This window comes from Parasteatoda tepidariorum, chromosome 9 (genome assembly GCF_043381705.1).
Source record: "Parasteatoda tepidariorum isolate YZ-2023 chromosome 9, CAS_Ptep_4.0, whole genome shotgun sequence".
In the NCBI taxonomy this organism is placed as follows: Eukaryota; Metazoa; Arthropoda; class Arachnida; order Araneae; family Theridiidae; genus Parasteatoda; species Parasteatoda tepidariorum.
In genome coordinates, this window is record NC_092212.1 from 53,405,722 (window position 1) to 53,426,892 (window position 21,171).

A 21,171-nucleotide genomic window follows, 5' to 3' on the forward strand; every position below is an offset into this window, starting at 1 on the left:
GGGGTGGGGGGGGGGGAGTCTTAGTTTTTTGCATCTAAATATGAGACCAAGTATTTATTCTGAATCTTTAAAATATCAAAAAGACAGAATTTTGATTAATGTTGACTCTCAGATTACTCGTACGCATTATTCTGAAAAATAATTGATGTATAATTTAATATAATTATAATTGATATATAATTGAAATATAAGTTAATTCAGATAACTATTTCTTTAATTATTGTATTTTTGTAATATATTTAACATATATTTTTTCCGTGATAATTCAGAAGTTATGTGGTAATAGGATTTTTATGCACTAAGATGCAGTTTTAATGTTTTGAGATGTATACCTTAAATTAGTGCAGAGGATATTTTTTATGTTTGTTGCGAAACCGATTAGTAAAACGTTCTTTCTCTGTGAGGAACATTCTGATTTTGAAGATGTGTATATAATTTTTAAAAAGATTGAATCACGGTTATAGTAAGCATCGGTGGTTCAGTGGTAGAATGCTCGCCTGCCACGCGGGCGGCCCGGGTTCGATTCCCGGCCGATGCATATTTTCTTTTAAAATTGTTTTCAGACATTTTGCGATTATTTTTAGTATTTACTCTTTAAAAAATAATTTTAAAAAGTAAAATAAATAATTATTAAAAAAAGAAGCTAAGAGAAGGAGCTAATTTTCAAATTAAATCTCTTAAATTTTTTTAAAAATACATATGTCATATAAATGAGCATAGTCAATTTTACATTAAATCCGACTATGGAAACATTTTATTAAATTATAAATTGGTTAAAGAATAGGCCACTAAATAACTATTAATTGTTACATGTTACGAAATAATTTGGATTAAGACAGTGGCGTACATTGACTTAGGTTCGTCCTTATACAATATTTAAAAATGCGCCCTGTCTTAGATTTACACAAAATTTTTTTAAATTGTAATATGAAACGAACACAATAAAAACACATTCTGGCATTTATAATTAATCATTTTATTTTAATTTAAATTATTTTAATATTGATTAATAATTGCGATGAAAAGGCGGAATTTAGAAAAAGTACTAAATTGGAGCATTGTATACACTTACCGACTTACTACATTAAAATGAAATTAATCTTAAAAATATGAAAAAATAACTCACTATCTTACAATAATTATATTCAAAATTTAGTTAAAAGTTATTTTTAATCGTAAAGTGAAATAAAAATATCTTTAAAAAAAAAGAAGAAATATTTTTATTCTAATTCACATAATAAGGGTGTGTGACGTGTGTGTCCAAGTATTTAAACATGTTGACGGCAATTACTATAATTTTATGAATACAATATTCCTGACAATTCTTTTTATCAGTTAACTAGTAATATATTTGCCCGAAATTAAATTCTTTTAAATATTTGTAATTCTTTTTTTTATTATCTTAACTTTTTTAAATATTCCTTTTTTTCTTTCTTAGTAGTCAACATTAGTAATATGTTTGCACGTAACACAAAATTGCATTTTAAAATAAATTAACTGAAATGTGCTTGAGTCTGATTCGAAAATCGTTATTACACCGAATTAAAAATATCTGAATTTTTGAAAACCCGTAGAAAAGCGTAGCGAAATAACTGTTAAAAGAAGAAGTTATATTATATATATATATTTGCAATAAAATTTTCGCAAATAAAGCGCCCATTGGAAATGCACGATTTGAGTGTGGTATTAATACAGGTCAAAAATATCGGTATTTTCAAAACCACGTGGAAATGCGTTCTGCCAAAATAAAAATAAAAAACCCGGAAAAGTAGTTTGGATTTATGGTAAAATTGACACAAATAAAGCAAGTCAAAAGTGATTACTATTTTTAATTCACGAGGTGTTCGTACGTACGTATACGTACGTATTAGCGTTTTATATAATAAAGATAGATAGATGTTATGGTAAAATAACCGGCAGCAGTCTNAATTGACACAAATAAAGCAAGTCAAAAGTGATTACTATTTTTAATTCACGAGGCGTTATAATATCGTATTAAAAAGATCAGGATTTTAAGAAACGCAAGGAAATCCGACTATCCCTTCCAAAGTAAGATCGAAAAAAATTCCCTTGAGTTAACTATTAAATAATGGACACAATTATGGAGTTACAAAAATGATTACTAAAATTCAAAATTTATGCAACATAATTTTGTCTTTTTATAAGTATCTGGATTTTTAAAATTATTGAAATTCGGAGTGATAATCGCCGAAAAAAGCCATCGATTTAGATTTGGCGCGTCAAAAACTTAAATTCGCAATTTAAAATTTCTAATTTTTCCTCCTCCAAAAAAAAGAAGAAAAAAATCTTAGTTTTATTATTATTATTATGTTCAGGTACTGCTGCGGGCCGCACATCAAGAGCTGGCCGGCTGCAGGGTGCGCGCCCCTATTACAGCGTTTTATTTCTGGATTGTGCGCCTTAAAACCTCGTGTGGGTGTGTTATTTACTCCACTGGATTAAGTAGAAAATGATTTTAAATAAAGGAAAGTTTTGTTTTAGCTCATATTAAATTGAATTTTTTTATGTGTGCCATTTGAACATTGCCATTTATACATTTATTTTTGAATTTTGGATATTTAATTAATGACAAAAATGTTTTATACTTTTATTTATTTATTTATTTTTTTACTATTTTAGCAGCAATTTATCTGACCAATAAGCATTGTAGTGATTTTATAAAAGTTCATATCATAAGTCTTTCATGCATTTCATTCAGTAAATCGGTTTCATAAATTGTTTGGATGAATTAAATCGTATTATTCAGAAATTTTTGATATGAAACATGTTTATTCAATTATATCGCTAGCCTTTTTTTATTAAAAGTTAAAGTTTTTTTTCTCTTATTTTTATTAACATGAATTGAGACCTTGTTATAAACGTGATCTGTGATTATAAACTATCAAGATATGTTCTACCTTAAGATTATTTTTCCCCTTTCTTTTTCCCCCTCTTTCTCGAAAGGAAAATCAAGGTTTCGCACTTTTTCTACTTATTAGGAATTAAAGATCTGCATTTGTTTGTAGTCTCTATTTCATAGTATACAGAAATTTAAGACCTCATTTTTTACTGTGTTGAACGATTTTGTTCCACATCTTTTTTTTTTTTTTTGGAAGATAACAATAAATGTCGATTGTTCTTTATGATGTTATTTGTCTTCAGAAATTTATTAGCTATTATTTACTTTGTATAGTAATAGGAATGGAGTTTATTGTTATCGCTTATTTTTTTCCCTTTTATTTGTACTTTTTTATTTTATTTTAATGAAACCTTTGTGCGGTGCGTTATAGATTAACCAGAATAGCATAAGACAATATTTATTTTGACCGTCTTATTTTATAACCTATTGAATGTTTATTTTACTACAACAAAGCATTACTTCTTAAAACTGGGACTAAAATCGAACGATATGAAATAGATCATAAGTGGAAGTATAAATAAATTTCTTCTTTCAAGGAAGGGCATTTTATATCAGAAAATACAAACTTTTTTTTTAATTATTAAACAATTGTTTCTTTAAAGAATTTTAAAACATTTTCTAAAACTAGCGTTGCATTTAAATTATCATAAATTTGTGTACAGTTCTGCTCAATACTTTAATCATAATGCATTTACTATTTGGAAGTAATTTTCTTTTGAATATAGAAACCATTAGTCTGAGTATGAAAGAATTTCTTCTTTCGGGAGAGAGACATGCAAATTTTTAAAACTATTATTGTACCTAAAACATTAATAAGTAATTTCGTTAAACTGTGCTCAAGGCCTAAATCATAACATACTTACTATTTAATAAATAAAAAAATATACCAGCCGTTTATGTTTGGCATTCTTTCAATTTTTAACTTTTTCTTTCTAAGCAGTTTATTACCTTCCTCACTCAACTACGGTTTACATTGGTTTCAAATCTGTGGAGGAATCTGTTCTGATTCATTGACCGCCACTTGAGATAGAACCAGACACATTTGGGTTCTTAACCCGGTGCTCTAACCACAATCACTGATTAGAAATGGGTCTGTATTCAATGTATCTGATTCTTTTTATTTTGTATTTCAATGCACCTAGTACTTAAAATTAACGAATAATCAATTCATCATTTTAATCATTTCAATTCCAACATGGAAAAAGTAAAGCCGCCAAAACAAATAAAAAATGACTAATTAATCTTATAAGTTCAAAACTACGATTTCTACTTTAATAAATAATTACGTATTTAGATATTTTAATGTATCCATATATTTGTTTACATATTATTTTGATGTCTTTAAATATACTGTAAAAACTTCACACCCGTAATGATTTCGTAATGAACCATTCTAAATTTTTTTATAGTTTTAACATCAAAAACTTAACCCTGCTCCGTTACATATAAAACTCTATCTTATCTGTTCCACAATTGCAGGTTTAATTAGTTTCCAATTTACATTTTTAAAGATTTCATACCCTCTCTTGCTGTATATATATTATATTAAAAATTGCATAAACTTAACCAATAGCAGGTTTTCGATTGGTTCTGCTTTTTAACTTCTATTGATTTCATACCATTCGACAAATAGTTTTATTGAACTTCGTCAGCCCTCTCCAACCATTTATCTCTTTTGTATATTGTTCAGTTAGATAGCTATAAATTATCAAGGATTGTTTTGTATCTCAGGTTAAAATCCTTTAAACCGGCTTTTGTAGCTCCAAACGTCATTTCCCCTAAAACTTTTCCCTAAAATCGTCACATCCTTCAGCCGTTCGCTGTTTCTTCAACAGACGCTGATTCTTTTTCACCCCGCTCAGAACTAGACTATAAAATTTGTTTTGGTTTTCTTTAGTTTACGTGCTTATTTTTTATAATAACATCTTCAGCTTCTATATTAAAAAAAAAAAAATCGTTTGCATGCATTGGAATCCGGTTTCATGTTATATAATTGTGGCAACTAAGTCTGGTGACTTATTTTCATATCATCTACATATATTTTTCTTAGAATTCCAACTTGATTAAATATCTGTGCATTTACTCTTCAACGTTTAGCAATTAATAATTTTGAGCTAATAAGCATCATAAATCAATCTAAAAAATATGAACTTTTATCGTTTGGAATATTTGTGGATCGAAAACTGAATCGTTTGCCTCCAAATATGAAAAAAACGTTTTTCAATTTCCATCATCACATTAAGTGGAAGTGAAGCTTTTAATTCTGTGAAATCCAAGTCCATGCCAAATAAATTGCATGCCAATTAATTATGCACTCTATTCAGTATGAAATAAACTACAGTTGGGTGGCTTGCGAAATGGAGATATTAGGTATAGAAATCAGCTGCGAGGCTTATGATCATTTCGTTGGTACATTTGATATTATTGATGGTAAGTTCATTTAAAACATTTTGCTTACAATTTTTTTCTTAGTTATTTTTAAAACTAGGTTTCTAATAATCTCAGTTTTAAAAGTAGTTTTTATCATAAGGGAAACTTTAAATCAATTATTTCTATAAAAATATATTGAATGCAATAAGTTAGCAAATTATGCTTTCCTATTTTGCATAATTTACAAACTTAATACAATTTGTGAACTGGGACATGTCTTGTTATATTCAATAGTTAATCTTTAATGCTTAAAAGTGGTTAAGTAAATGTATAATTTATGCGTTACGTTTATTTCATTATTATAATATTTTTCTTACATTTTATTTTTTTTTAAAGAAATAAAGAAAAAATTAAAGACATTATTTGTCTTTTTAATGTGCATCGCGGTAAATAGCAAAATATGTATAAAAATTAATTACCGAAAAGTACCTTGGTATATCTTGTTTCATTCAATAACTAATGTTTAAAAAAAAAATTCTGTAAATGTGTGATTTATGCGCCAATGCTTACTTTAAATATCTTGATTTTTTTAACTTAAAATATTGTCTACTCTAATTAATTATCCCTCGACTCAGTAAAATTGAGCCCCTAGTACTTGATCATTAGATCAAAAGTTATTCAGGTGATTTTTTTCGCCTCACTGTATATATAATTGTTACCCGAAAAGTGTCTTACTATGTCTTATATCGTACAGTAACTCAATTTAAAAATTAAAAAACGAGCTTGGTTCTGTGTCATTTATGCGTCAGTTCTGTTCAAAATATTGTATTCTAGTATTCACTTTTTTTTTTTAATATTATTTTTGAAATAAACTGAATAACAGGGCATATGGAAATACTTATTCTGAAAAATTTTAAAGCAATCTCTTATTTTTTTTTATTTGGAAATACTAATGCTTTTTTTGCTTACTCTTCAGCCTTAATTATTATTTTTTTTTGTATAATAATAGATAAACTTCAGTGATATATTATTCATTTTATTCTTCAAAAAAGTCAAATAGTTTTAAATTACATCCTGGGTTTTAAATTTTCTTTTGTTTAATTTCATGTACTAATAATGTATATTCTATACGTTAACACATTTTCTGTTTTACTTCCATTTAATTTTAAATAACCTCTTTAACTTTCATAAAAGGTTTAGTATATCATCTCTGTTGATACGGAAATGGATATTAAATGCGCTTTCAATGCAGGATAATAAATCTCTTTGTTTTTATCATATTTCCTATGCAGGAAATTTATAAATTTTATTGAGTCAAAAGAAAATTATTATGTCCACAAAAAAAAATTAATCTAAGCGCATACAATAATAAAAAAATTAAATAATTTAAACGATTGGTTTTACTACAAATTTGTGTATATGTTGCTGACTTATTGATTATAGAAAGGACGAAATATAGTTTATGCAAGTCGCAAAAGAATTACTGGATAGCGCAACTAAAATAATATTAAAAATCTATATTAAAATCCTCTCTATGCAGCGACCGATCAAGACAAATTCAGGCCCAAGGCCCGCCAAATTTTCCGGGCTCCTTACAAAATATTTTGAAATTAAATTACTGAAGAGTAGTCCTAACAATGAAAAAGAATCTATTGAACTGCAGGATTCAAGAGAAACATTCTAAGAAATTTTGAAAACAGACACTTGAGGATTATTTTCTAAGACAAAGTTTACGTATCTATAAATTAAAGCAAAATATAAAACAACAAACAATATTGTGTCAAAATAAAAATAGCTTGGTGGCCACAAAAAATTTAAATCAGTGATTTTTGCTAAAAGTCACTGATTATCTGAATTATTATTTTTTTTATTTAATACTTAAACCAACGCAAAGCTAGCACCCTTTCATTAGACTTTTTACTAATTTTTGAGGCGCCTCAGAAATTGTGGGCCCTAGGCCCATGCCTCGTGGGCCTAGGCGATAATCAGGGCCTGTCTCCTATGTTAAAAATACGTTGAGGCCGCCGCTGTTTCGGGTGTTTAACTTAATGTTATATTTTGTTTTGTTCAGCAAAAACTATAAAACTTAAAAACTTGAAATCACGAGGGTTTGTTGAAAAATGTTCAGTGGAATAGACAGTGGCGTACGCAAGGGAGGGGTTTAAACACCCCCCTTGAGCTCAGACAAAATTGCAAAAATAAAAATTTTAGTAGAAATTATGCGAGCTATTATTTTTTAAGACTATATATTTTTATTTACCTTATGGCTACTTTTTTCTTTTCCTCACGGTATTTCTAAGAATACTGAAAAAACATTTACTATAATAGGGTTGTACTTTTAAGACCAAACTCTCGTGATACTGTTACGGACTGGTTCCTTTCTGTCCTGCCAGTATAGTTTTCGAAACTGGCTGTCATTCGCGAGGTCTTTACGCGATGATTCTGGAATCCTATACGTTCTGTCGTCTTTGAGACAATTCGAGAATTTTGGAGATGCAGTGAAAAAATATATGAAAGGGGGAACGGAGTACAGTGGAGTTAGTTAGTCAGACTAAGAGTTATCTCTGCCGCTTGTCTTTCGGAGCTTGTCGCTAAATCTGTTTTGTTTTGTCTTAACAAAAAGTTTCTTTAATCACCGAACCCGTCGTTACCACTATTTCAACTAGTGAAGAAATCAGTAACAATACCATTGGAGATACTGTGCTCGTTGAAGTTATTCATTCCAGCTCGAAACTTTGAGATCGTAGCATAGCGGATATTTCTGTACCAATCCATATATATATTTGCTGTTCTTGGATCCTTAGGATGTCAAAACGCAAAAATTTAACAATTTTTAATTATTTTGAGAAAAAATCATGACCTGAAATTAGTGAGGTGACAGCTTCTAGTACCAATGTAAGTTTTTCTGTTGTACAGAAATGTGACACTTCCGTTGAAGAAAATGTGGTTATTTTAAAACAANGGCCCGCCAAATTTTCCGGGCTCCTTATAAAATATTTTGAAATTAAATTACTGAAGAGTAGTCCTAACAATGAAAAAGAATCTATTGAAATGCGTTATTCAAGAGAAACATTCTGAGAAATTTTGAAAGCAGACACTTGAGGATTATTTTCTAAGATAAAGTTTACGTATCTATAAATTAAAGCAAAATATAAAACAACAAACAATGTTATGTCAAAATAAAAATAGTTTGGTGACCACAAACAATTGAAATCAGTGATTTTTGCTAAAAGCCACTGATTAGCTGAATTATTTTTTTTATATTTAATACTTAAACCAACGCAAAGCTAGTCCACCTTTCATTAGACTTTGACTAATTTTTGAGGCCCCTCAAAAATTATGGGCCCTAGGCCCATGCCTCTTGGGCCTAGGCGATAATCAGGGCCTGCCTGTCTCTGTGTCTTTATGTTAAAAATACGTTAAGGCCGCTGCTGTTTCGGGTGTTTAACTTACCGTTACATTTTGTTTTGTTCAGCAAAAATTATAAGACTTAAAAACTTGAAATCACGAGGGTTTGTTGAAAATGTTCAGTGGAACAGAATAAAATTAACATTGTTTACAACAAGTAGTTCGGAAATTATTAACTGTTAAATTTTTTTCTTCTTTAATGGCGGGCACTTGGAACTATTGTCCATTGGACACAGAAAGTGCCAGAACTGCTAACTCTCTCTTCGTTACCCAGTGGGCACCTGTAGCGAAGCTACGGCGGTGGAGCAGCGTCGCCCACGTCACACTACCACAACCCGTTTATAGGGAGGGTCACATTCACACACAAAGGAGAAAGGACATAGAACACAGATAGAGAGAAAGAAACATCCATGCGCTGCCCGGGATTCGAACCCAGAACCTTTCTGATGCAAGGACAGTTCCCTGCCCCCTACACAGCCCGGTCGGCTTAACTGTTAAACTTGTGGGGGGGGGAATACCATGCAGGATGCAGAAACGAGAGACAGAGTTGAAATTTGACTTACTGAATGGACAATGTTTATGAACTTAATACGAGCTTTTTTAAAAATTCCCCTTCGTTCGAAAGTTTTTGCAGTTAAAGTGCTTTTTTGATAAATTTTTTCTCACTTTTTTGCTTTAAGCTACATGTTTTTTTACCGTGCTAATTCTGTAAGGTAGGTTTAGTAACTTGAAATTACGAAGGTCTCAGGTTTTGGGTGGAATTAAAAGTTTTAAGATTGAATTGTTAGTTCGAGAATCGTTAACTTTTTTGTAGTTTGAAAGAAAAAAAAAATTGGCTGATTCTGTTGGCTGCTGAAATTCAACTACAGAGTAGAAATTTGACTTGTAAAAGAGCCATTTTCTATTATAAACTTAATGCTTTTTTTCAATCTCGAGATTCGAATTTGTTCGTAAGTTGTTGCAGTTATTCGAACTCTTTTTCGTGATTTTTTTTCCACCTTTTTTCTTGTATAAATGATGATTATTTATATGATGATTATGTTGCTATTTGTCGTAAATTTTTTTATCTCTCTGGACAATTTTATTTTAGCAGCTTGCTCTTAACTTTTAAATATGTATACATTAAATAATGTAAATATTAAAAGAAAGAGCCGGATGTTGTAAATCATAACATTTAAATCAAAGCTTTTTAAAAATATCGAAGTCTAAACGAAGTAAAAACCGTTTCCAATTTAAACTGTTATACAATATAAGATAATACTTATTTTTTTTTATTAAGAAATAAAATTTAGGGATGTTACCGGTTTCTGAAATTAATCTGGATCTGGAAAATCGATAAGAATAAATCTTTTTCCCGTCCGGTTCCAGGTACCCAGTAAAATTTGGATTATTATATATTATTATTTGGATTCCGGATACCGGGCAGCGTATTACAACATTTATGCAAAACAATATTAAAATTGTACAGTTTTTTATCAAATAAATATTTTATAAAATATAAATCAAGAAAATTTATCGTACTCCTATATAAATAAAAGCATGTGTTTTTATTTTTAAATTACAATTGATTGCTAGTAGAAATAAATAAATGATATTTAAAAACATTAAGTTAAGAAATAGTCACTATTTTACCTTTAAATGTTTAGTACTCGTGTGTTAAGTACAGTGTTGAAATACGAGTCATTGACAACGTAATGAATTCATTTTAATTCTTCTCGTCAAAAACGTCCCACAGATGACAGTTTGTAAGATACGGTTCCCAGTAAATCGCCGAATTCAATCATTGCTGACAGCGGTCAGTGTGGAGGTGAGTGACCACTTTGAACAGCCTGCGAAGGGACCTAGGATATACGGTATTGATCCTCATTAAACTGTTCGATTATAAAGAGCTCAACGTGCTTCTCGTTGGGCTACCAAAGCCGGGAAGCCTACCCCTCTGCTGAGGATCAAAATTGTGATTGCAAATCCTCCTCGGGAAAGTTTCTCAGACCATCGCCAATAGCTCATTATGCTCAGATCTAGCACGACATAAATTAAGTTCTATTACTACTACTACTGGTATCTAAAACTTGTTATCTGATGCAGTGGCGGTAATAGATTATTAATACACGCTCTATTTGGATCTAAAATTGCACTGCAGTAATACAAAAGCAACTAATTCGGTACTTTACAGAAGAAAGTTAGCACTTAATTTTAACATATATTGTAATGTGCCACCTGCTTCATGATGAGAAAAGAGCCTCTTCTTTCGTGAAAGCACTTTTCTCATCATTGCAAAACATTAAGCTCAGCGGCAGATGTAGTTGCTTATAAAAATATTTATTTTCTTGCAAAAAAAAAAAAAGCTTCGATCTTTTGTTAGGAGCTTCTAAAATCCTCACTTTTTTCTATCCAATATATTATGTTTTTATTTATTTATTTAGAGAAAACTTGTCCTCTACAATTATTACTTAAACTAAGTTGAGGATATGTGGGCTTATTTTGACCCAAATAATCAATTTTACCACCTACTCCCGTCAATTGATTACCTCTCACTATTCATTACTATTTTATATAAGCTGAAGCTGATTTAATAAAAGAAAACGGAATGATAAGTGAAATAAAGAAGATTGAGCGATTTTCCTAATACCTGTCGTTATATAAAAGATAAAATTCTTGAAAGATTTGGAAAGTGGTCCATCAATCATTCACTAGGTTAAGAAGTCCAAAACGTGCTTACCATATTAATAAGTTTATTTTTTTCAAGTTCAACATAATGATTTCAATTTAGCTAAATTAAAATATATCATACCATTTTATTGTATCAAATGCTAATTAATCACTTTAATTTTTTCGTTAATTTTTCTTTTTAAATTGATTAGTTTTAAAAGATTTTTTTCTCTTATAATAGAAATTTTTTCTCTTATAAGTATTAAGTTTTAAGAACTTTTCACGTGTTATGCATTTGCGAGTAGTAATTTAATTTAATGACTCCATGTTTTCATAACGTTTTCAGGAATTTTTATCTAATGCGTTCGGAAAAAATTTGCGAGATAACATATTAAAATTCCAATCACTTATTATTTTTTCTTTAAATTACAAAAAATTGAGAATTCTGTTTTTTTTTTTTTTAAACTATTTTTTTTTTAATGAAATGAAAGTTACAATATTTTAACAGCAAATAATCTACATTATTTCTATTATTATAGGATTAATTATAGAATTATGATATCCTTACTAAAGGTTTTTATGATGCAAGGTAATTTCTATTGTTGTGAAATGTTACAAAATTCGACTTTAATATTTAGCTTATTCTAATTTAACAAATCAAGTAACCAATTCTGTTGCGCTGACGGAAAAGTTGAATTATAACAAATATCTTAAGAAATTTGCGAATCAATATTTATGTTATTAACTATTGTAGTTAATTGAATACTAATAATTTTCTTTTAATTACTACGGCACAATTTTTTTGTTTTTACATTTTCGTTAATCTCAATATTGCATTCTATATTTACGTAATTAAAAAAAATATTACCTGCATACGATGAAAAAATTATTAGTAGGATGCTTATTTCATCTTCCTTTATCATTCTGTGATTTTTATCTTCTAACGTGATCTTTCTAGAAAATCACGGGGATGTGATCTTCAAAATAAGTCAGTCCTCTATTAATCAAAAATACTTAACGTTGTAATTTTCTAAATGACGCATATTTAGAAGCCTTTACAAATATTCGTTAAAGAAAAGTACTAGAGCAGTTTTGTTTGATCACTCGCTAATTAACCTTTAATGTACTTGTAATTTTAGATAAAACGTAATTTATCATATACCCTCGTGATGTTATCAAGCAATAAATTTCTATGTGATTTGTTTTATTAAATATTATAGTTGATTGAATATTTGTAATTTATGTTTTGATTACTACTAAGGCATAATTTAAACGTTTTTATTTTTATTCTTAATTTAATCTTTATAATGCATTTTATGCTTACATAATTAAGAAAGAAATATCAACATAATGTGAAGAAAATCCTCCGTAGGATACTGGTTTCATATTCCATCATCATAATGATGATTCTGTGATTTTTATCTTCTAAAACGATCATTATACAAAATCACAGGGATGTGATCCTCCATTAATCGGAAGAAGTTGAACGGAAAGGCTTAGCGTTGTAATTTTCTAAATGACGCAATTTAGAAGCCTTAACAAATATGCGTTAAGGAAAAGTACTCGAACAATTTTGTTTGATCACTAGCTAATTATCCTTTAATATACTTGTAATTTTAGATATAACATAATTTATCATATACTCTTGTGATGTTATCAAACAATCAATTTCAATGTGATATGTTTTATTAAATATTATAGTTGATTGAATATTTATAATTTATGTTTTGATTACTACTACTAGGGCATAATTTAAACGCTTTTGTTTTTATTTTTTAATGAATCTTAATATTACATTTTATGCTTACATAATTAAAAAGAAATATCGGCGTAATGTGATAAAATCATCGGTAGGATGCTGATTTCATCTTCCATCACCATAAGAGTCATTCCGTGATTTTTATCTTCTAACATGACCATTCTACAAAATCACAGGGATGTGATCTTATGCCGCATTTCAGAAGCCTTAACATATATTGTGCGTTAAAGAAAAGTACTGGAACAATTTTGTTTGATCACTCGCTAAGTAACCTTTAATATGCTTGCAATTTTAGATAAAACGATATTTTAGATTTTAAAAAAACAATTATCATATACTCTCGTGATGTTATCAAACAATCATTTCATGTGATTCATTTTATTAAATATTATAGTTGATTGAATATTTGTAATTTAATTTTTTGATTACTACTAAGACATAATTTAAACGTTTTTGTTTTTAAATTCATCTTAATATTGCATTTTATACTTACATATTTAAAAAGAAATATTGGCGTAATGTGATAAAATCATCAGTAGGATGCTGTTTTCATCTTCCATCATCATAAGAGTCATTCCGTGATTTTTATCTTCTAAAATGACCATTCTACAAAATGACAGGGATGTGATCTTTGGCAGAAATCGAACAGAAATGCTTAGCACTGTATTTTTCTTATAACCCATTTCAGAAACCTTAACATATATTATGCGTTAAAGGAAAGTACTAGAACAGTTTTCACTCGCTAATTAACCTTTAAATATACCTGTAATTTTAGATAAGACGTAATTTATCATATACTCTCGTGATGTTATCAAACAATCAATTTCTAAGTGATTCGTTTTATTAAATATTATAGTTGATTGAATATCTGTAATTTATGTTTTGATTACTACTACTAGGGTATTATTTAAACGTTTTTGTTTTTTAATGAATCTTAATATTACATTTTATGCTTACATAATTAAAAAGAAATATCGGCTTAATGTGTTAAAATCATCGGTAGTATGCTGATTTCATCTTCCATCATCATAAGAGTCATTCCGTGATTTTTATCTTCTAAAATGACCATTCTACAAAATCACAGGGATGTGATCTTATGCCGCATTTCAGAAGCCTTAACATATATTGTGCGTTAAAGAAAAGTTCTGAAACAGTTTTGTTTGATCACTCGCTAATTAACCTTTAATATACTTTTAATTTTAGATAAGACGTAATTTATCAGATACTCTCGTGATGTTATCAAACAATCAATTTCTATGTGATTCATTTTATTAAATATTATAGTTGATTGAATATTTGTAATTTATGTTTTGATTACAACTAAGGAATAATTTAAACGTTTTTATTTTTAAATTAATCTTAATATTACATTTTATACTTACATAATTAAAAAGAAATATTGACCCATTTCAGAAGCCTTAACAAATATTACGAGTTCTTAAAGTTCTAGAACAATTTTGTTCGATCGTTCTTTAATTAATCTCAAATATAGTTATAATTTTAGATTAAACATAATTTATTATCTACTCTCGTGATGTTATCAAATAGCATAGAACTTATTTCTTTTTTCTACCGTAACGAATTCTCGTTAAATGTTGTCAAATTTTTAATTATCAGCATCTAAATTTATCGTTATTGCTCTCCCGTTGATATGAGTGATCGTTAATCTCATCCGTTTTTGTTTACCTCAAAATATATTTCCTCACTCACGTGAGTTTCGATACATTTTCCGGTTTTTCTTTTACAATTCGAAACAAATCTCTGATAAAAACATCTTTTTATGATAAACACACTTATATATTTTTTTAGCATTGTCGGTCGATGTTTTTAGCATTGTCGGTCGATGTTTAGGTTGATTTCGGTCTATTTGTCTGTTACCTACAGATGTTTTCATCATCTGTGTTCACTATCTTGTAAGTGCATCTGTTCATACACACCTGTCTTTAAAAGGGCAATGCAAATCTGCTCATGCTCTGTTCATATCTGTTCATCAGCATTCATGTACAGATTTAGTTTTTTTTTGTTATTGTTCTCTACTTTGATTGTTGTTTATGTGTCGTATTTTTACTTTTAATGGTATTTCAATGGATTGTACTTGCACCCCAGGTTTTTTTATTTAACTATTAAAATAAATTGTGAAGTTTTTATGCTTTTTGAATTTGTTAAATTGATATATATTTTTTAAAAATTTATGTTTGAAACTGAATTTTATTTTTCAGATAATCGGGAACAGCATAGAGAAGAATTGCATAAAGGTATTAATTAATTTTCTTGCAATATTAAAAATTTGACATATTTATTTTTGTAAATATTCTTTTGGAATTAATTAAACCATATATTTCATTTTCGCGTCGTAAATTGTAAAGTAATCCCAATTAACCAGATAATTTCACCCGCTTTTACAAAGTTTATCAATATAATAGCCAAAAAATTTCTGAGTAAAATTTGTCTTTAGTTTCTATTTTTGTCTTAATTTAAATTTTGGAATTTTGCAGTTGGCACCTGAAAAATTTCAAATTTTACATGTTTTTCTTTTGTTCAAGTTTAGGTTCTAATATTTTGCATTACCTGTTTTAAAATAAGAAATAATGCTTTTATTTAATTTTCTTTTATAAATATAAGTTTTTTTTTCTCGATTTTATTTTAGTTTGATAATTTAACTTCAATACACAAAATCGAAGTACATTCAATGTTTTTTTATGGTATTTTTTTCTCTATAAAAAATAAGTTAAGTCTCATACCTCTTAAAAGTATTCATTAATATTAAATTTTTTATTGTCTCATTTCGTACTAAATATGTGATACAAAAGGATGGTTTCATAATTATGAACTCAATTTTTTCAGACTTGACATGCACATAACGCTGTTAAAGAAAAGTGAAGTTGTTTAAAAAAATTTATGTTGAAATAATTCCTTTATTTGCACTTATTACAATTTTTACTAACTGATATGAATAAAATTTTTTTTTCAGGAATTAAAAACTAGCTGTCATATATATAATTCATTGTATTTCATTTTTATAACTCATTGTATTACGCCCGTAGCAGTCGATTTCTAAAATGTAATTTTTTTTTTAATTTAATTTTGATGAAATTTTAGTGAATGTAAATAGCACTAACAGTTATTTATAATAATTTTTCTAGAACTACTTGATTTTTTTCTTTAAAGTTATTTTTTCATTTTAATAATCTGCATAGCAACCGCTTATAATTATATAATTATGGGATTGCCCCGAATTAAAGATGCCCTTTTAATTTTTCAAGTTAAACTAAAGTTGACAAATAAAAAAGTTTTTAACTATTATTATGTTATATATAACTGTATCTTACAAAGCTGAATTATATTTTATTCTTTTAATTAAAATGTAAGTTTAACGAATGTTGTAGTATTTAAGCTTCATTATCACAACATCACAATAATTGGAGACATTTATCTATAAAATATTTAATTTGAATGCTGATGCATGTTGTAATAATAATTATTTATGTTCCTTAAATTTTAGATCGATTTTTCGATGTTCCTTTTATATCTTAAAAAAATAGTTTAGTTTGTAGTTAATACAAATATGATTTTTTTTCCAGCTTTGTGGGATGCTTGCAGTAGAGGTGAGGTGAATAAGGCAAGGCAATTAATTAAGCAATTGGGTCGAGAAACAGAGCTCATAATCAACAGTACGCCAAATGGATGCAGCACCTTATTGTTTAAGTAAGTATAATTGAATCTTGTAAGTTTATATTACAGTACAGAACCCGTTATCCGGAAATCAGAAAACCGGAACGAAATTCGATAAAATTTCCCCGCCATTTTTAAAAAAAAATTTTTTTTTCATCATAAGATATTAGGATTTTTCTTTCTTTTTTGAAAGATGTTTACCTTACCATCATTTTGAAGATAATCATTAGTGTATTACTTCATCGTTTTTTTTCTTTTTAAGATTATTTCCAAATATTTTTTTTTTTTAGTTGGGTTTAACAATAAAAAAACGGCTTTTTGTAGCGATTCAGAAAACCGGAAAAATCAGTTATCCGGAATAGCGATGGTCCCGATCGTTCCGGATAATCAGTTCCCTACTATTATTATGCATGTAAGGGCAGACTCCATTCAGATGTTTTTATCCTATATTAGTCTCATATAACTTGGCGAATCTGTTTTTGATGGTCAAATGTTTTGTTTAAGTATATTTTCAATTTTTAAGGGTCATACTTCGATTTTTCATTCTTAATCTGCCACTTTTTGAAAACTTTTCTATCAGTTTTGTTCAAATTTTGCCGTTTAAAATTGCTTAGTCTTAAAGAATTCGTTGAAAGTTAATTTTACTTTAAAGTGCTCAAACCTCTGACTTTTTTCTTGTTTAAAATATTTTAACAATATTTTCCAAATTAAGTTTACAGCTTATATTTTATGGATTAAAAATATGGATTTTTTTTCAAAGGTTTGTTTATTCAGAGAAAGTGAATATTAGTGTCTGATTTTGTAACTTAAAATGTCATCTGTTCTAACTAATTAGGATATTCAAGGTATCTTTCAATCATTAAGATTGCATGTAAAGCAGATGGAAATCTACCTTTTATATTAAAAGTTAGTTAAATGTTCTGTTTTTTTTTGTGCACTCTACATACATTTAGTTAAAAAGTGCTAATTTTTTGTCGAAAAAGTAACATTTATTATTATTTAGGTTAATAATTCTTATTTTTATTATTACTAAAAAATTTTATGTAGTATGCTTTTATTATTGATCAATAATATTTTTTATGAACTGCATGAGGATTGTTCCAAAATTGAAAAGAAAAAAAATCACTTTAACTATGATAGGGTGCTCCATTCTAATATTAAATACTTTCGTTTTGAATTAGTTTATATTTAAGTGTATTCTACTGAGGTAAATTATTAGAATGTGCTGATAATGAATTAAGCATGTAGGTTAGAATATATACTTCATGTTAACATAAAAGCAGAGTTGGCCGTTGATTACAGTAATCGATTACAACTGTANTTTTTTTTTTTTAATTAGGGCTTGTGAAGAAGGTCAAAAAGAAATTGTAAAATTGCTTCTTGAAAATGGTGCTGATGGCAGGATTCATCCAATAACTAAATATTCGCCTCTGTACATTGCTTGTTACTATGGAAGGAAAGATATCACGGAAATTATAATCAAAGTAAGAGAAACAATTAATGTTAGTTATGTTAAAGAATCATTTATTGATTTTATTTACTATTTTTGGTGCTCAATTTTTTAGTTATTAAAGTTTAAACAGTAAAAAAGTTTTAACTAGAGGGTCACAAATAAACTACAATGAATATTAATAATAAGCAGTATAATACCAATTATAAAATAGAAAAATATATTATTCAGCATTATTGAAGTGGAGGGTCGGACATAGGTTTTATGGTCTGGGTCAAATGTCATTGCAAATCACTATCTTAATGTGTAAACTCTTTGAAGATATGAATTATAGAATTAAAATTTAATTTTATTTATATCATCAGGCTCCTTGCTCATTTTTTGCACACCTTTGTAATTTTAAATTTTTACTAGTTTTGAGCAAAAAAAAGAACATAAAGTTACACTACCTAACACTGCTGTGACAGCAGCATTTACAATTTTTTAAGTATAGCGTGATATTAAAATATTAATTTCTGTTTTTCTTATTAGTCAAATGACTACATGTTCTGAATGTAAAGTAATCTTTTGCTAAAACTGTTGAACATTACCAATTATAAATATTTTTTTTATGTAAGAAAAACAATTGTCTGCAGGATGACACCTTTCGCTAGGGATTTCTATCAGACCTTTAACTCTTCTTGGCTCCAGGTCAATTATTTCTGTATTCGCCCTATTAAATATATCCTTGTGTAGCTGGCATATATTGATATAGAAATTATGAAGCTCTAATGTAATTTTTTATTACTTAAGCTATGGTATTTTGCTAGAAAAAATTTAATATAAATTTGAGGACGTTAGCTGAGAAAGGTTATGAAAATAAAATAAATAGTGATTAAAAATGTTTAAAATAAAGAGGCTACCATAAATGATCATCTGTTCTTTTAGCAATCCTATTATTTAAATAAGCAATAATAAATTCATTTCGTTAAATAAGTAGAAAGACCACATTAATAAGTTTTTTATTTTATTTTAAACATAAACAATATTTGTTTTTAATAAAATATATTTTTTGTGCTTAAAATTTAAATTACAATTTTTTTTCCAGAAATTTCCTGAATTAGTTGTGGTCACTACTGTCGAAAAATGGCTTCCGATTCATGCTGCTGTGATTAATGGTCATTTGCAGGTTTTAGATCTCCTTCTAAAATATCCATATGAGTCTTCTGTGCTTCAAAGATACGTGGATAAAACACAAAAATGGGAGTATTTTTTCCCATTTGATATCAACGCAAAAGATGTCACAGAACAAACAGTTCTGTATGTAGCCTGCCTTGTCGGGAATCAAAGAATTGTCGATCTTCTTTTGAAATTTAAAGTGCCGGCAAAGAGGATTAAAAAGGAAGATGGATCTGATGATGAAAGAAAAGATGATGAACACAGGTCAGGATCAAACATAAGCCCCACTAAAAAACGTTTGTCAACTGGCATCCAAAGTGTGATATCGAAACTTAGTTTAAGAAATAACACTGATAAAGAGGAAGAACATTCCGAAACTGAAATTTCTCCCTTAGACCTAGATCTTTATTGTAATAATAACACTGAAACTGCTTTACATATAGCCATTAAAAAGAAATACCACAGTATAGTTCAACTTTTACTTCAAAATTCAGCCAATCCAAATCTTAGTATTAAACAGTCTACTGAAGAACTGAATCGAGCAAATGATAATTCGGGCTCTTCTTCAACTGCTCTTGTAGAAGCCTGTAAAAATCGTGATGTGAATATGGTGGATTGTCTCGTAAGATATGGTGCAAGAGACGACCAGTGTAAAGCTCTGAAAGTTGCCACTGCCAACAAAGATGAACATATTGCTTCTAAGCTATTAACATTAAAAGCATATCAAGATCCTGAGTTTAAAATTAATAAGAAAGCTCTTGAAATAGTACCATCAACTCATCTGGGTGGGTTGTTGGGAAGTGTGACATTTAGCTCTATGTTTCCAACCACTCCTGTTATGATTAACTGGCATGGCCAAAAATGTTTGCACTACATAAAAGAGGAGTGGTTATTAAATGCAAGCATGGCTCACAACGTCAAGTTAAAGCTTACTGCCAGAAATCAGAGTAGTGCTCTAATGGCTATCACACGTCTTGACATATCCAACAATCAACTGACAGAACTTCCTTTGTGTATATTTCAAATGGCATCTTTGAGACATTTTAATGCAGCTAATAATAAAATATTTAAACTTCCTGAAGCTGATAAAAATGATAAAACATCATCTTCATCCCCTAAAACAAAACGTGATATTCATTCATTAAACCAATCAGGGTGGTGTTGCCCTGTTCTGGAAGAAATTCATTTACATGACAATAGGCTGGATTGTGTACCAGCTTGTCTTTTTACACTACCCTCGCTAACAGTTCTTGATTTATCGAACAATAAGCTTCAGTCTTTACCTTTTAAAATGTGGTTTGCTCCCAAGTTAAGAGAATTGAATCTTTCATTGAACATGTTGCACGATTTGCCTTCTAAACCTCCACCAGTTCGCTCTATATCTGCCTCTCGTCTTACTCCAAGTATTTCAGAAGATCAAGTGAATTCCACTGAATCTAGTCCTCGTCATTCCACTGTTGAATCGTTTGAAAGCTCTGGTGATATTCCAAATTTACTGTCTCCTGTCTTTGAACCTGAGAGAAGATTTAAAGTAGATGGTGATCTCAGACAACAAGAGTTGTTGCACCATAACTTTTGGAGCTCCTCTATAAAGGTATGGTAACAGTCTAACTCATCCACCTATGAGTGTCATTCAATTTGTTTCTTTGTATAACAGTCTATCTTCTAAGGAAACAGTCTGTAACTAAGATATGCTAATTTCTTATTGAAGATGATAATTTAAATTCAACTAAATAAACTTCTACTTTCTCTGAATAAGTTTATCTTTCGTTATAAGTAATTTAG

General features: G+C 28.7%; 1 protein-coding gene and 1 non-coding gene across 8 annotated transcripts in view; both read left to right on the forward strand.

Moving 5' to 3' along the window:
• LOC107452951 (Leucine-rich repeat kinase) overlaps positions 1–21,171 on the forward strand; it is a 106,841-nt gene that overhangs the window by 45,454 nt on the left and 40,216 nt on the right. For 4 of the 7 annotated variants that reach the window (XM_043049649.2, XM_071185065.1, XM_043049650.2 and 1 more), the window contains 4 exons: positions 15,326–15,361; positions 16,688–16,811; positions 18,118–18,262; positions 19,316–20,980. In XM_043049649.2, coding sequence (XP_042905583.1) covers positions 15,326–15,361; positions 16,688–16,811; positions 18,118–18,262; positions 19,316–20,980 — 1,970 coding nt within the window. Of the gene's footprint in view, positions 1–4,776; positions 5,351–14,541; positions 15,020–15,081; positions 15,213–15,325; positions 15,362–16,687; positions 16,812–18,117; positions 18,263–19,315; positions 20,981–21,171 lie in introns of those variants that run through there. The other 3 variants (XM_043049651.2, XM_043049652.2, XM_043049653.1) reach the window with 3 other exon arrangements.
• On the forward strand, positions 468–538 carry TRNAG-GCC (transfer RNA glycine (anticodon GCC)). Its single transcript has one exon. It is a non-coding gene; the product is annotated as a tRNA-Gly (tRNA).